The following is a 16,164-nucleotide window of genomic DNA, read 5'->3' as shown; positions in this document are numbered from 1 at the left end:
AATTTGTATGAACGAAGACATAAATTTATGCAAAACCTGCATAGCATAACGAGTAGAAAACCATTATCTACTAAACTTCGTAGCGTAGATAATTTTTAATTCCTGATATTTTAATTTTGGCTATGTTAAAATATCGACAGCATATTTATCGAAAAAGTCAGTCAACGCTTGCACTTCAAGTAAAAAAAGCTTGTCTCGAGTTAGTTTTGAATTCTCCCTCTTATTCTCCTAACAATGATATACCACAAAGGATAGACCATTGCACCAAGAACTTTGTGCGCTAATCTTTACCAATACCAGGAGCTCATAAAGGTGATCCTCTATCTCCACTAATTCCTTGAGACAACCCTTTCCCGAGTAAATTTATTTTTAGGAACAGGTTTTTCCGGCGAAGTATCATATTTCCCTTGACGCTGAGATAGTTTTGTTTTGATTGCCTTTAACAACAGTGGGTGCGCTGAATCTCCACAGTTAAATAAATCTGCTCGGGAAAGGTTGACTTCCACGTCAAGTATGGGGCATAGAGACACCCGTTGTTGAGCTCCTGCCAATACTGTGTGTGTTCTTTTATGTGGTGGCGACAAGAAAGTCCACTGGTTTGCAGATGTCAAACGTTGTTCCGCAGGCGCGCAGCGTCCTATACGCAAATACGCACGTGCGTACTTGAAGTGACCAGAAAATTTTGAAATTTTAAGCAATTGTTTCTATTTTTAACATTTTACTTGTACGCAACCAAGATTTCCTTATGAAAACACCACTTTTCACTTAGTTTTGCATTGACTTTTTTTACACTAAACAATGCAGTGTTGTTTGGTCAGCGTGCAACAAAAGGAGCGACGTTCCGAGAACGTTGTTGACAATTCCAGTCACGCTAGCACAACCAAAACAATGTTTTGTTTGCGCCAAGTTTGCTCAAAATAAGCATGGCGCAAGACGGGCTTTGTTCTTTGCTTGTATTAACACAACTATTTCGAACAAGAAATAAAGAACGCAGTATTTTTCGCTTAGTTTACTTAGGTTTCTAGATCATATGTACTTGTGCGTACTTGAAAAAATGACCACGCTACGCGCCTGTTCCGGGTAAGAGGGTCAATCTAACAGCTGCGTCAACTGTAGTGAGCGTTTATTTGAGAAAAGAACTGACCCTTTTGCCCGACTCAAGGGCTGCCTATCTCAGTTCTCGATCATGAGGAGACTGGGAAGACAGCTCTCGCGCATGCTCTCATTATTTTGCCTTGACCGAGTTGAGCCAGCTAGGCGGGTCACCCTTCTAGCTGAGCCAACTTTTTCTTCTCGTGTAAACGGTTCGCCACGTTAGGAGAAGTTATCTCGCCCTGGCTAGGGTTTCATTGTAGGACGTCGTTGCATCGGTTTCCATACAACTGCCAACACTATCCAACATCTGCAGATCCAACAACTCTCAACAATGGTTGCAAACGCATTAAGGGAGTTAGAGCGAGTTTCAATTGACTGTCGTAAAACCTTCGTAAAACCAAAACGAAAGTAATTGTGATATGCTTTGGCCAATCAAAAAGGACGGAGACAATCCAGTAAACCAATCAAAACTCGAAGTAATTACACGTAGCCGACACAAAGCGCGGGAAAATGTGCACGAGCGAGCCACGATTGGTTTGGTTTCACTTCTGATTGGTTGAAAAAATGGCGCGAGAAATTTGAACCAATCACTGAGTGAAGTAAATGCAAAACCAAACCTGGAAGCAATTCGCTAAATTACTTTCGACACTCAATTGAAAACCGCTCTAACACTAGTGTTAAATCAAGTTCTTTTGTTCAGTGTTCCCCTAGGGATTCAAAACACCAGAATAGTGTCAACACTAGTGTTACGCTGTGTTTCTCTTAAGTGTGAACGCGACCAATGTTTGGATTTCCGTTTGCAATGAACTTAACTTAACTTAACTCTCTAAAACTCATCAGAAGGCGAGAAAAAAAGGCCCCGCAGAAAACGTGTCAAGTCTCTTAGGTCGCCGCAGCCCACGTTTCTGGGCTAGTCACCCCGGTCAAACCGGTTTGGGCAACGTTCGCATCATATTTTTGACAAGGCGAAGGTCAAAATCGAGCCTTCAGTGCGAAAATCAACATGGCGTCTTGGACTGCGATCGAGACAAGGCCTGGGTTTGAAACTGTCTCCAAGAGCAACGGCTTGTGCAAACTCAATAAAGACTTACCACGATTTCTGCAGAGTTCTTTCTTTCTCGACGAGTTAAGAAAGGCTATGCTAGCGGGGTGTTGCTGACGTTGCCGTCAGCGTCCAAGCTTAAACTCCCCATGTAGTGTTGCCTCGTGCCGCTCTAATATAATCCAAGCAAGAAAAACTTTGAATATAGTATGTAAATAATTTAAATTCCCTTCGTGAAATTTATTTTGAAAAGAAAAGGAATAGGTAGACTTTTCCCCTCAGAGTCTTATCTGATCTGTGAAAATTAGTGGACAGGAGTCACTTTTTCGCGGTAATTTTAAAAATAAGCAACTTTCTATGTTTTTAATTTTTGAATAGAAATGACTCAAGTTGATCGACTGCATCACTTGTTATAAAAATATTTCTCAATGTTAAGGACGTTTAAATTCGGTTGTAAATTTTTAATAACGTAGAGAGAAAGTGTTCTTAGTTTCAAATTGATAAAACACGGGAAGACGAAGTCGATTTCTTCATTTTAGCGAGTGCACAGTGATGAAGAAAACGTATTTAATACGAGAAGACTTGATCTAAATACGCGGACGTTTTTAGTTGATTTTCCAAGTATGTACTGACATATTTTCAGCGGAGGAAACTGAGTCTAGATATTATAATAAATTCAATTCCAAGTAAACCTTTTAGTCTTTTAAGCAGCATGTAGAACGATTTCGTATAGACCTTGTAGCTAGGAGATTGAGTGTTTCATGGCTCCCAGTAATAGCTGACTTGGAGTTTCTTTAGTTTGCAAATTTCAACGTTACAGAATAAAATTTTTCGGAAAATACACTCCCGGATTGAAGAGTAGAAGATAGAAGCGTATTATACCGAGAACAAATTTTAAACTTGACAGGTCTTAAAATTGAAGACAATTTTGAGTTGACAACTAAATTGTTTAAGAAACATTTGCTAAAAATGTTGTCAAGAAATTCCTTCCTATACAGTTGTTCAGACTTAAAACGCAAAGCCTGATTGAAAATGTATGGTTTTGTTAAGGCTGTGGTTTCTAAAATACACAAATAATCACATGATTTCAGTTAAACTTGGTTCAATTTTAAATTTAAAAAAGTAAAAAATTGATACTTGTTTGCGAGTTAAATTATGGAAACACTGATTTATTTCCGTCGACGAAAAATGCAACTATCATAACGAATAAAATATACGAAAAATGTTTCTTTTTCTGGAAACGAATCCGCAGTCCCGGCCGGCGATTCCAAAATTAATTTCTCATTAAAATGTTACTCATTACGTTGATTCGTCGCCAAGTGAGGTAATTTCAGTAATATGTGTTCTGACAACTAACTAGCCGTTGTTCGCGGAACCACAAAGTTTTTAAAAATTAAAGCACAATCTAAAACAATGCGGGAACTGACCTATCAGTCTAAAGAATTGCACTCTTGGGCCAAAAATATCCGGCCTTTCGAAGCATATATTAAGCCGTTTATATATTGTTCGGACTTCATTTCTATTTTGGACTGATGAGTACTTATGACAACTGCTTCAGTCGTTGAGATAGAGAAGAAATTCAGGTCAAAACAGAATAAACTACCACTAACTGTCGAAGGTATGTATGTTCTGCCAGGAAACCTCCGTCTGTGTTAATTTTGGCAGATTCTCTAGCACAGTGCAGTGAGAATCACCTCAGATGCCTTATGTAGCGGATTGCACTTCAAGTTTGCTCAGTTACAACGAAAGAGAAACTAACACTGATTCACGGGGAAAGCTGTGGAAAATTTTTGATATCGAATGTGAGGTGATCCCTTGTTAAATACGTTTCTAGCTATAGCAAACGGTCAGAAGCATATTTCTCCCTTTTTATTGCAAAAATATTATAAGCTGCATTGTGTGAAAAATAAAGTTTGTATGGCCTTAAATTGGCAATCTTTTGGTTCGTCCAAATTCAACTTTTTTTTCTTCGCCAATACTGAAAAGAAAATAGCTTTCGTTCTTAAATTTTCATGGTAACTTTAGTTATTCGACAACTTTAACTGTTTAGGCAATGTTGTTCCAAACAATTTATTTCTCGAAGCATTCACTGGTTACATTCTTAATCATTTTAATCGATTATATACACAGCTTGCAATCAGTTGGAATTTGCGAGAATTCGCGCAATTTTACAACACCTACGCAAATCGGTATACAAACCCGTACGGAAATCTTATCAGTAGGACATCTGAAAATTCTCCAAGCAAACACAAAGTGGAGACCTAAGTTATCGAAGCGCTGTGACACGGGCATTCAAAATTAATGATTGCGCTCGGGAAAAAGTCTGACATTGTTCAAAACGGTTCTTATCTTTCAGTGCAAAGAGCGATTCGTAGAACATCAGTTGACTCGATTAAGGTCGCAAACTTACCACTTTTACGTAAACTTTTGATGAAAATTCCTGATCTTTCGGCAATCGAGGTTTTTTTCTTAACAATACATGGGCGCGTGATCTATTGAACAATTAAAAATTAGCATTTTTTCCCTTTAATTTAGTAGTTTTTATTTTATTTTTTAGCATTTTAGGAGATCAAAGAGCACATTGTGGGAAAGGGAGTATCTATATTCATTAGCGACGAAGACAAGGCAAAAAGTCGACTTGAGTTTGAATGATAAATGTGATGTTGGACTAAGAAAAATTCATAACTGAAGGTATTACAGATTGTTCTGGTTCAAATAATTAATTAAAACCAGCTTTGGTTGTTAACTGTAAGTAAGGTATACATTTATTTCATTCAGTCTCGAATTTAGTGGTCAAGAATATTTTGGAGCTTTTCCTAGGATGGGAAAAAACATTTTTTTCTCTCCTTCGCCTTTGATTGCACGGTCAAGACACTGTCAAGAAATAGCAGACACAAGCATCGATCCGACCACTTCGTCATCTATCCACAGAAAATCAAGTACAGTGAACCGGTTTGGCCGGTTTTTTTCTTGTTACAAAGCGTTCTTTTAGATAAGTTTCAGTTTGCAGTAAAATAAAAAATCTGCCTTGATCGATGGTTCGACAGACAAGTAAAAAATTTTCTCCTCGGAAAGACGTAACATCGCGTTTCACGCGAACGGCGAACCTCGGATTCAAATTTGCATCAGTGTGCCAAAATGGAAGAAACTCGTTTGACATTCACTCGTTTCCTTCCTGTTAGCTCCAGATGTCGAGGAACTTTTCACAGGAGAAAGACAAGTTATAATGAGGGAATTTCCATTCTTACGACCAGAAGCAGCCTGAGATTCCCGTTCGTAGTTTCACGCATTCCGTGATATGAATTTTTTTAGCGATGCCAGAACTTTTTTTTGTTCACACTTTCCCCAAACCATTTGGGGCTCGGAAAATTACTTTGCACCATCCGCAGAATATCCAAATCATACGTCAAAATTTGCAATAAATTGTGAGATTCTTTTGGAAATTTCTCGAATCAATTATTTGCAAGCACTAAGTCATAAATTATGGAGCAGTACAAGCCTTGTATTCCCCCAGGCTTCTATATTCAGGGCTAACCTCTGTTTTTTGAAATCATGGGACTTATGTAATGACAAAATAGCTTTCTGTCAATGGAGTTTTTGAAAATATGTGGTAACCCACTTGGGACAGTCTTGTGTAAGATGAAAATATATTAATAATTTATAACAGTTTATCGGTAATCAAGAAGCCATTTTATAGTTATGGAAATCGTCTTTTAACGATAAAACAACATATACTCCAATTATTAGATTCGAAAGCTAACAAAAATAATTGAACATTTGTTTGCAGATCTTGAATACTTGCTTTGCCCTGTGTGTTTCACTCATGATGTTTTCAGTTATAATTTTATTTTGTTTAGAGCGGGCATGCAGAAAAACAGCTATTATTCAAAATAACTTAATGCATAATTAATTTGTTTTCTCGCATGCAAATAAGTACTCTTCTAAAACCTTTTAATAATTGATCTAAAAAGCTCTTAAAAACACCATTAACGTCAATAAGTGTACTATATTAATTCTGGCAACTGAATCGAAATAGTTAGGGTTGGATCACAATCGGGGACAAATGCATGTATTCATGTAAAGGTCAAAAACGAGTCCCTAGATCGGTGTATTCCATGTATCGACTCCGGCTCGATTATATTTCTTATAGTATTGATATGCCTTTGGGACAAATAATTGTATGGACAGGGTTTTACATCCTGTCCATATTTTCATTCTTGGTATTGATGACTTAATACTTAAACCTGAAATTTTTGCTGCTTTCCACATGGCCCTATAAATAGCCCACAAGAAATTAGGAAAAGACTTCCACAGGAATCAAGCAATCCCGTACTCTTATGAGAGAGACCATTTCTAGTATGCAGGCAAACTTAAGGTATCCGTTTTCATTAGAAACCGCAACTTTCTCTTTACGGATACGGCTTCCGTCCACACGTATTCAATGAAAACGATAACTGAAAACGGAACTTTTCAAAAACGCTCTTCAGAGTGGAACTTTCTGGAAAATCCTCTTTTCGTGCATATGTGTGGACGGACGAAAACTGAACTTTTCGAAAACGCTGACGTCACGCTATCAGTTCCAATCCACTCCACGCAATATTACAAACTTATTAGCCAATATCAAAAATGCCATAATACTCTTTGTTTGTCTCTCCAAAAGTTTGTATAAGCATTGTTTCCAGTTTCTCTTGGGACCATTAGAAGTCCCAAGTGAAAATAAAAACAATACTTGATGCAAAATTTGGGGGGGGGGGGGGGGGGGGGGGGAGAAACAATTTAAGAGTATTATGGTATTTTTGATTTTGGCTAATTCAAGATGGTGGACAAGTGCTGTAGTTTCTTGTCTTATTTCAAACCTAATTGCATGTTTTCAAGCAAATTTATCTTTGCTGTTAATTACGTTTCTTCAAGGTGATTATTCCAGAAGGCGGCAGAACATTATTAGGTTACTTTCACTGCCGGTGCCAAGAGGCGGAAGGCTGAAACGACTTGGTGGTTGGCAGCGAAGATCTCGACGATTTTGGGTTATACCAAGACGAACCCGCGCTTGGTGGGATAACTTTCTAGGCCAAATAGTTATCGTAAAAACAAATACTCATGCGTCAAGCATGCGCAATCGGGTTATCCTCAAAAAGTTATCGTTTTCAAATTAGTTCATCGTATACTTGTGTACGGGCGAAAAACGATACAAAAACGCTACGTGTGGACGCGAATTTGTTTGAAAACGGAGAATACGAATACGTGTGGACAGGGCCTTAAACTTGCGGCTTTTACTTCGTGTAGAAGACACACGTGACGTAAAACAATAGAACAAAAATCGTGAAACAATACCTAATCAGAATTCTAAATCCCTAAAGACCCCTAAAGCTTTTGTTACGTCATGTGCGTCTTCTACACGAAGTAAAAGCCAAACTTGCCAAGGGTACCTTTTGTCGTTAGCGAGAATGGTTGCAGTCAAACTCGAGAGAAACACAGTGTAACACTAGTGTTGAATCCCTAGGGGAACACTTGACAACCGGAACTTGATTTAACTAGTGTTAGGGGTGCAGGGATGGGACAGTGGTGAGAGCACTCGCCTCCCACCAATGTGGCCCGAATTCGATTCCTCGACTCGGCGTCATATGTGGGTTGAGTTTGTTGGTTTTCTACTCTGCACCGAGAGGTTTTTCTCCGGGTACTCCGGTTTCCCCTCTCCTCAAAAACCAACATCTGACTTGATTTGCTTTCATCGTTAATTTCAGTTTACAGTGTCCCCAATTAGTGCTCCAGCCCTAGAACGACTAGACAATTAAATAAAGTTCCTTTCCTTTCCTTTCCTAACTCCCTAATGCGACCGCCACCGACGTCCTTTTCCCTTCAGTGAAATATACGTAATGTTTTTCTAACCGAACAGTAATTAGTAATTAGTATTTGTTGAGAGTAATTTGTTTGCTCGCTTTGGGCAGTTCGTGGTTTTCAATAATAATAATAATAGTAATAATAATAATAATAATAATAATAATAATAATACAAGTAAGTCAGCATTGTTGGGTACAGCAAGTATCCTGAGGAAAGTTCTTCCTTTATAAGAGACGGCAGTTGGCCCTGCTTGGAACCTTTGGCCACTTGTTGTCGCCTGCTTCCAAGCGAGACATCCCAGATTCTTACGCGTAAAGTCTGTGGAATCAATAATAATAATAATAATAGAAGTAACCACGAGTATAAAATAAGGCCTAAAGTTGCCCGTACTAATTATTTTAAATATTCATTCTTTCATAGATATATTAATGATTGGAACTCTTTGCCTTCTAAAGTAATGTCATCTCCTAGCCTTCAGTCTTTTAAAGTGTCACTGATCAAGTACCTTCGCGCATAATTTACCTTGAAATACTAGGCATATTGTCTTTAACATAAGTTTATGCATTATTACTAGGCATCTAGGTTTGTAATTTATAGTTAAACTCATAGTCTCTTCATATATATTTATATATTAATTAATTATTATCATTGTTATTATTACTATTTTTTTTTTCTCTTCTTGGAGGGTATGTCTCAGCATGGGAATTTGGTTTCCCCCTACTACCGTCCGGTTAACCATTTTTGTATTTTTGTTCGATTGTCTTTGTTAGTACTAGTCCATTTGTATCAGTTATGTATGTGATTAAAGATTAAAGAATAATAACAATAATAATAATAATAACGAAATTATTTAAAGAGGGTAGAGCGTAACAGCTTTAAAACTGATAACCAAGAGGCCCTCAAATTAAACCAAATTTTGAGGAGAGAGGAAAACCGGAGTACCCAGAGAAAACCCTCCCGGAGCAGAGAAGAGAACCAACAATTCAAACCAGATATGACGCTGAGTCGGGGAATCGAACCCGGGCCACATTGGTGGGAGGCGAGTGCTCTCACCACTGCGACCCCCCCCCCCCCCCCCCCCCACCCCTCCTGCTCCATCTGACCAATCTCATAAAATAAACAGGAAAGTACAGGAAAGTACAGGAAAGTCTAGATCCCAAGTGCAGCTATAGCACTAACAATTGCTTTTTCTTCAACTCAGAGCGGAGTCAGTTTCCTATCCAAAGAGCCGCATGCGAGGAGAACCAAGAAAACAGTTTTTAATCGAGCAACGGCTGCAACAAGCGCAATAAGCTCACAGAAAAACAAAAAACACACACGCTGAAACGGAGGAAAGCAATTTTGGAAGCATGGGAAATAAAAAAGCTAAATTGAAGCAAGAAGAGCTGGATGACCTTATGGAATGCACACATTTTTCAAGGAATGAAATCGAAGAGTGGTACAAGGGTTTCATGAAAAGTTGTCCCGGAGGTTCGGTGTCATGCGCAGATTTTCAGCGCATGTACTCGGATTTTTTCGAAGGCGACGCGTCCGATTTCGCCAATCATGTCTTCCGTACGTTTGACACGGACAAAAGCGGATATATCGACTTCAAAGAGTTCCTTTCCTCGCTGTCTATCACTTCTCGAGGCAATTTAGAAGAGAAACTGGAATGGGCCTTCAAGATTTACGATGTAGATGGCGATGGTTTTGTTACAAAACCCGAGATGGAAGCCATTATCAAGTCGGTGTACAAGATGCATGCCAACAGCCGCCTAGGAAAGAAGGAAACCCCTGCACAGCGAACTGCTAGAATTTTTGAAAAGTTTGATGAGAACAAAGATGGAAAACTCTCCATTGACGAGTTTAAGGCTGGAGCAAGAAGCGACCCCTTTCTTGTCCTTATGATGCAATACAGGTCATTGCATGCTGATCGCAATCATAAAGGCTCTGAGTCATTCGAATCAGATGGTTATGATAAATAGCGGGCAAAAACGTTTAGATCGATTTTCAAAGAACGCTTTATTACCCAACTGGGCATTTTATTTGTACTTGATAGAGCGGTTTTCAAATGAGTGTCAGTAAAACCAAAATCAAAGTAATTACTTTGGCCAATCAAAAAGGACGGAGACAATCTAGTAAACCAATCAAAACTCTTAGTAATTACACGTAGCCGACACAAAGCGCGGGAAAATGTGCACGCGCGCGCCACGATTGGTTTTGGTTTCACTTCTGATTGGTTGAAAAAGTGGCGCGAGAACTTTGAACCAATAACTGAGTGAAGTAATGCAAAACCAAAGTAATTATCTAATTAATTTCGACACTCAATTGAAAACCACTCTACTTAAAATTATTTACCATTTGAGTGTATATTTCATGTAACTTTGCATATTAAGGTGGCTGGTACCGGTTTTCTCGCGCGGGGATTAAGTCACCTTCGTTGCGTCATGCGTGAGTAACACGCACGATACAGGCGCGAGATTTAAAACCCGAAAAACCAAAACAATATGGCGGCGCGCGGCTTTTTTTCGCGCAAGGACAATTTTGTACTGTTGGAGACGAAATTTGCAATTAAAAGAGACTTTACCTGCAAGAACAACTTTAGTCAATTGTGTGTATTTAAGAAAAATTGTTTCTGGAATTTAACGTTTCCCAAGTTTCAAAGGCAACTCGATCGATCGTGACGGCCATATGGAGCGTATAAAGGACTCGCAAAGTGGACATAAATATGGAGAATGGACACACCAACAGAAATCATTTTGCTTGTTCTTCTTCGCCACATTCTATGGGTTGTATTTTGTTTGCTTGACGAATATTGCGTATGCAGGAGATAGAGAAGACGAAAAACCAAACTACCAGTCCAGGCGACACAAAGGTTGCTTTGCTTCCAAACGACGAATTCAATCCGTAGCAAATCTGACCAGAGCAAAAAAATGCATAACCCAAGGCAACGAAAATCACCTTGAAGAGGAACAAGACTTTGAACCTCTAAGAAAAATAGAAACGAGGTCACAGGTATGTTGTTTATGCGATAAATATTGTTACGTCTTTAATGTTGGTTCAAATGTTGCAAATTAGCTAGATCATATGGCTAGATCGACCATTTCCATTTCCTTCCTGTTACTTTGCCTTTACGTTTGAAAAATTTAAATATCAGAAAGTAAATAGCTTAGCAAATATATATATATATATATATATATTATATATTTATATATATATATATATATATGTTATTCATTGATTATTTTACACATTGTCTCATCAACGTGTCAACAAATGTACAATAAAATGAATTGGTCAGGAATATTTTTACACTGTGTGAAGTTTCGCTTTCAAAAGTCAACAAACTTGGCGAAATGTAGAACAAGCCATTTCAATGTTTCAATTCGCAACTTCACTCTGCACTTTGCGTAGTTGGTTACCATGACCGTGGTCAGGAGATAGGAAAATACTGCCCACTCCCGGAACCAATCAGATTGCAGGATTCTCAGGATACCGCCCGCTCACGATGGTGAAAGAAAGAAATAAATTTCATTACAGCAACCTAAACATGGGGTTGATATTTGTGGTACAAGACTGATTGAACTTCACGTTCAGTGAAATTACCTGAAATCTTGTTCAAACTGTAAAGAAGATGAGTGTCTCTTGGTGTCTTCAGAAGTTTCTTGAAGCAATAGTAGGGAAGCAGAAGCAAAATTGTAGTTTTCTTCTTTTAAGAAAAATATCATTTCATTGTTACCATACAAGTAGCCGACAACACAATTGTGTACAAGTACATCACTAATATTAAGTAATCTTTAAAATTAGTGTAGAATAGAGAAACTATTGTATTGGTGTGAAGGTTGTTGACTCTTCAATATTATTGCTATATAATCCCCGGGTCATAAAGAAAGGAACATTTGTGAAAAATAGTTGAAAATATTATGAGTGATATTTTAATATCGAATTGTTTGTGAATTAAAATCTCAAATATCATCAATGAAAGATGCTTATTTATCTGTTTGTAATAGTGCCTGGCATTTTTTGAAATTATTTTACCTGGGTATTAACAAATTAGTATGGGTAATCAAAAGGCGACAAGTGAAGTCAGGGAATCATCTCACCCACGTTTTGTCCAAAATTAAATAGTTTCCTGAGCCCAAAGGCTCGGGAATTTATTTGATTTTGGACAAAACACAAGTGACTTATTCCCTAATTTCAGGAGTATACCATTTGATTAGCTATTAACATTATGGGTGACAAATTACGTTCATAAGACGCCAATTTGGCACTGTAGGAACAGTTGCCATGGCAACATTGTAATTTCACATGTCAAATTATAAATTAACGCTGAACTTTCGCGCCAAAATTAAGGAGTAATTTGTCACCCATGTTATAAGCTGAAATACAACTCATCTTTTCCAATCAAATTGCAAAGTACAATACAATACTTTATTTGCCACCATCAATTTTACAAATTGGAAGGTACACTCTGTATTCACAAGTTAGAGGCTTCAAAGGATTTTTTTTTTTGTTTACTACTAACTTATATTCTTCAATTTATTGTTTTGTTGCCCCATTCAAGGTAATGTGATATTCAAATGCTTAGGTCCTTTGCCTTGTTGTAACCAAAACGTCCATAACAGCATGGATATCTCCATTTTGCAAATAGAAAACTAACACGATGTGGCAATAAAACAATGGAACAATAAAGGTCCATTCTTCTTCATAAGTACATTAAATTAACATGCCTCAGCATGAGATAAAAAATAATATGATTTATCATTTGCTTTTATGCAACATTGGCTGAGAAACAAATTAGTCACCACATGAAGGTCATTTATTGCTTCAACAGGTTTATTATCCTTCGTAAACATTACTGGAGAAAAACAAAGTGGTCTTTAGCATTAAATGCAGCTACTGGGTCACATAAATGAACAATTCGATGCTCACGTTGAGTTGGAAGATGTCAGGGCACTGGGAAAAATTCTTTTTGAGTCATCGCTTAGCCTTTCCAGAAAACATATTGTTGAGAATTCCAGCATCACTAGTGTTTCCCACGCAGTTGAAGACATGCTCCACCTCGATCGACGCCATGAACTTCTCTCAACATTCAGTGACAAGCTGTTCAACACAAGCGATACTGGGCCAATTAAAAGATCAATGGCCCTAAACATCGCCGATAGTGGTCTATTTTACGACGACAATCACAAACTTTACACTACATTTGGTATGGTCGCTATTCTATCCAATCCACCGACATCTTCATCAGCGAAGACACCGCGAGTAACACGAACGAAGAGGATACTGACCGCCATCGTTAAACACTTCGACGAAATCAACCACGAAGAATAGGACAAAATGCCAGTAAAAATATTAAATAAAGAAACTCCACCTTTTACGATATTTAGAAGCCTCGCGATCTCCATACATCTTGAACCAACACCGACAGCGCACGTGTTCTGTAAGCAATTTCAAACTTTCGCTTGATGCTTTTTGACAAAAACATGGCAACTCTACCCAGAATTTGTGAAGTAATCTTCAGAGTAAGTCCAGGAGGTTTGTCTTGAACGACAACGACAACTGTAAAGGTCTGTAAATGGTCTTTTGGCTGCAAACATTTGAAAACGGTTCACTAGGTGCCCGCGCGGGCACACGAAGCAGTCAGCGGTAGTCGAAACGGCTCATGAGCAACTGCTGATCTTATAAAGTCTGGATTTTTTAATGCGTGTGTACACGCGTAGGAATAACGGAACTCACGAAGGCTTTTGCACGAAAACAAGCCCGGTGACCCCTTCTTTTTATTGTTTTAATATAATATTACAATTGAGAGGAAACGTCAGAAAAAAAATTAAAAAATTCTACGGAAGGAAATTTCTACTTTGGGCAAATTGTCGTTTTTCCAAGTTTTCAAGAAATCGGCTCCGTAAAATTCTTTGTAAATTGCTGTGCATTTTCCTTTTCAGATGCCAAAAGCTATTGCCAAAAAAAAAACATGGGTCACCGGGTTAATTTTTTAGCTATTAGTGACATACGCTAAAAATCAGGGCTGGAAAATCCTTGTGTAACGTTGCCATGGTAACTGCTGATGACAAAATAACAGCTGCTTTTGATCAAGTATAAGTTATACAATCCAACCCTACCAAAATATTACAGTGGCCCACGTTCGCCTTTATGTTCTATTCTTTCAAAGTTATAAGTCGTCAAAAACCCGAAAACTGGTACCAGCCACCTTAAATTACACGAATATTTCTTCGTTTAGTCTGACACCGATTGAGACAAAAAGCCAAACAGCAAACTGGAGAGGGTATTACCAATCTCATTAACGCTCTCTGCGAAATAATGTTCAGAAATAATTCTCGGGTTTCTCATGACGTGACGACCGCCATGTTGGTGTCCCCAAACAAAGAAACGGCCGCCATGTTGGTGTCCCAAACCAATCCTCCGGGAATTGAACTTTATTGTTACGCAAACGTTTTCTTTTGTTCTCGTTGAAAAACATGGCTGTTGATCACGTAAGCGAAACCTAAGAATAGAGGGATTTATATTACATTGAAAGACCGACCAATCAAAATAAGGCTTTCACAACAGACATGTAACCGGAGCTGAAAGCGCGGGAAATGCTCTTTAGCCGCTGATTGGATGAGAATTTTGCGCAAGATTTTGTAATCAATGGGCCGCCTTTGCATGAAACTGTCACATGGTACAAAATCTGCCCTGTTGGATGGCAAGCTACGCACTGGGGCATCCAAAACAAAGAAAAGTCACGCTTGGCTGGTTGAAATCGCTTTGTTTTGGAGGCTGTTGCATTCTTTGCCATCCAGCATGGCGGATTTTGTACCATGTGACAGGATCGTGCAAAGAGCCCATTTATGCGTGTAGAAATGCAAAACCAAATGGATCATGACACCTTATTCCAAAATGGCCGTCATGTAGTACTCATCTGTTTGCTTGGAAGTTAGCCCTTGTTTCAATTGCATCGTTTAAGTTAAAACGATGGTAGCCATTTTGGACTAAGGTGTATTGCAAAGTTACTGTCGACAATAAATGATACTGAACGTTAGCTACGAGTCAGCTAATTTTGGGTTAAATTACTAATTAAAGACTCTATAATTTAAATGAAATCAAATGCCAGTTTTCTTAGAAAATCTGTCCATTCACTTGGTGCTCTTGTTTGCCAAGACTAAAAATAGGGAATTTGAAATCTACGACGGCGACCGCAAGAATACGTGCTAAAATCCGTGCTGCACGTTGCAGCACAATTATTTATGCTCTTTTAACCTCCTTTTAACCAATGATGTTGCTGTTTTGTGGCAATTTCGTAGCCGTCGCCAATTCTTAAATTCCCTAGCTCCCTACTAGGACGGTGGGGACGGCCAAGAAAACGTAGTCTAAAAGTATTTCCTGTTTTTGAAGTAATTCCGCAATAACCCCAAGTCGTTCGTCATGGAAAGGGTGGATCAATTTTCCAGGAATGATACTTGTGTCAACGGTGTCCTTTTTTAGCGAGAAAGTCGAGAAATTATCGTCAGGTGCTCGTGTCCTTCACGTAAACTCAAATTTGGTCATACCAAGGCGTACAACGCACGCGCGAGCCGTACATTGCCTCTGATTTTGCTCATCTTCATAGCGTCCCTGCATAAGTTGCTTAGTATTTTTTGTTGCGCCGCCGCTGCCGAAACTGTCATCATTGTTTAAGCTATAGTTTCGCAATATTTCACACGAGTTTGATTCCAGAATGAGTTAAGTTTATTAGTTCGCTTTGTTACTGATTATGGAGTTTAAGAAACGACGACGGTTGCGGCGACGAAACCGTCACTTCAAACTATAAGTTCCTGTTTATATTGTACAATTTGGGCGAAGTATCCTATAACCAGAATGGTAAGTAAGGATTTGAAGCAAAGGGTTAGAAGGAAAGATTCACTGTTGTTTATCCACGTTGTCGTCAAAACCTGAAAACTGGTCATTTTGAGTTTATAGATTCCATGTTGCCGTGCGTCTGTTCAGTAATGGATCACAGATGACGTCAAAATGTGGTAAGAACAAAAAAGTGGCACACGAGGCGATAGCCTAGTGTGTCACTGATGACCACTGATGTTCTTACCACATTTTGACGTCCTCTGTGATCTATTACTGAACAGAAGCACAGCAACGGCAATCTATTTGTTTTATATAATAAAGAACTAAACTTTATTCGCATAAAAGCTGATGGTGACGTCAATCATGCGTCT

At 38.5% G+C, this 16,164-nt stretch overlaps 2 protein-coding genes across 5 annotated transcripts in view; one reads left to right on the top strand and one right to left on the bottom strand.

Annotated features, from left to right (window-relative positions):
* LOC138029867 (conserved oligomeric Golgi complex subunit 6-like) overlaps positions 1-16,164 on the bottom strand; it is a 50,178-nt gene that overhangs the window by 27,427 nt on the left and 6,587 nt on the right. The gene's annotated exons all lie outside the window — the stretch shown is intronic.
* On the top strand, positions 3,594-10,991 carry LOC138029890 (neurocalcin homolog). Of its 4 annotated transcripts, XM_068877741.1 has the most exons (4): positions 3,594-3,755; positions 4,695-4,828; positions 4,916-5,076; positions 9,177-10,991. In XM_068877741.1, exon 4 carries the CDS (start codon positions 9,325-9,327, stop codon positions 9,937-9,939), a length of 615 nt encoding a protein of 204 aa, XP_068733842.1. In that variant the 5' UTR covers positions 3,594-3,755; positions 4,695-4,828; positions 4,916-5,076; positions 9,177-9,324; the 3' UTR covers positions 9,940-10,991. The 4 variants fall into 4 exon arrangements, with proteins under 4 accessions (XP_068733842.1, XP_068733840.1, XP_068733841.1 ...); XM_068877739.1 differs by lacking the exon at positions 4,916-5,076; XM_068877740.1 differs by lacking the exon at positions 4,916-5,076 and having other exon boundaries at positions 3,594-3,939.

The sequence above is a fragment of the Montipora capricornis genome, chromosome 13 (genome assembly GCF_036669925.1).
Source record: "Montipora capricornis isolate CH-2021 chromosome 13, ASM3666992v2, whole genome shotgun sequence".
NCBI classification, from domain to species: domain Eukaryota; kingdom Metazoa; phylum Cnidaria; class Anthozoa; order Scleractinia; family Acroporidae; genus Montipora; species Montipora capricornis.
The sequence above is the reverse complement of the archived record's forward strand: the minus strand, read 5'-3'. Positions and strand labels throughout refer to the sequence as shown.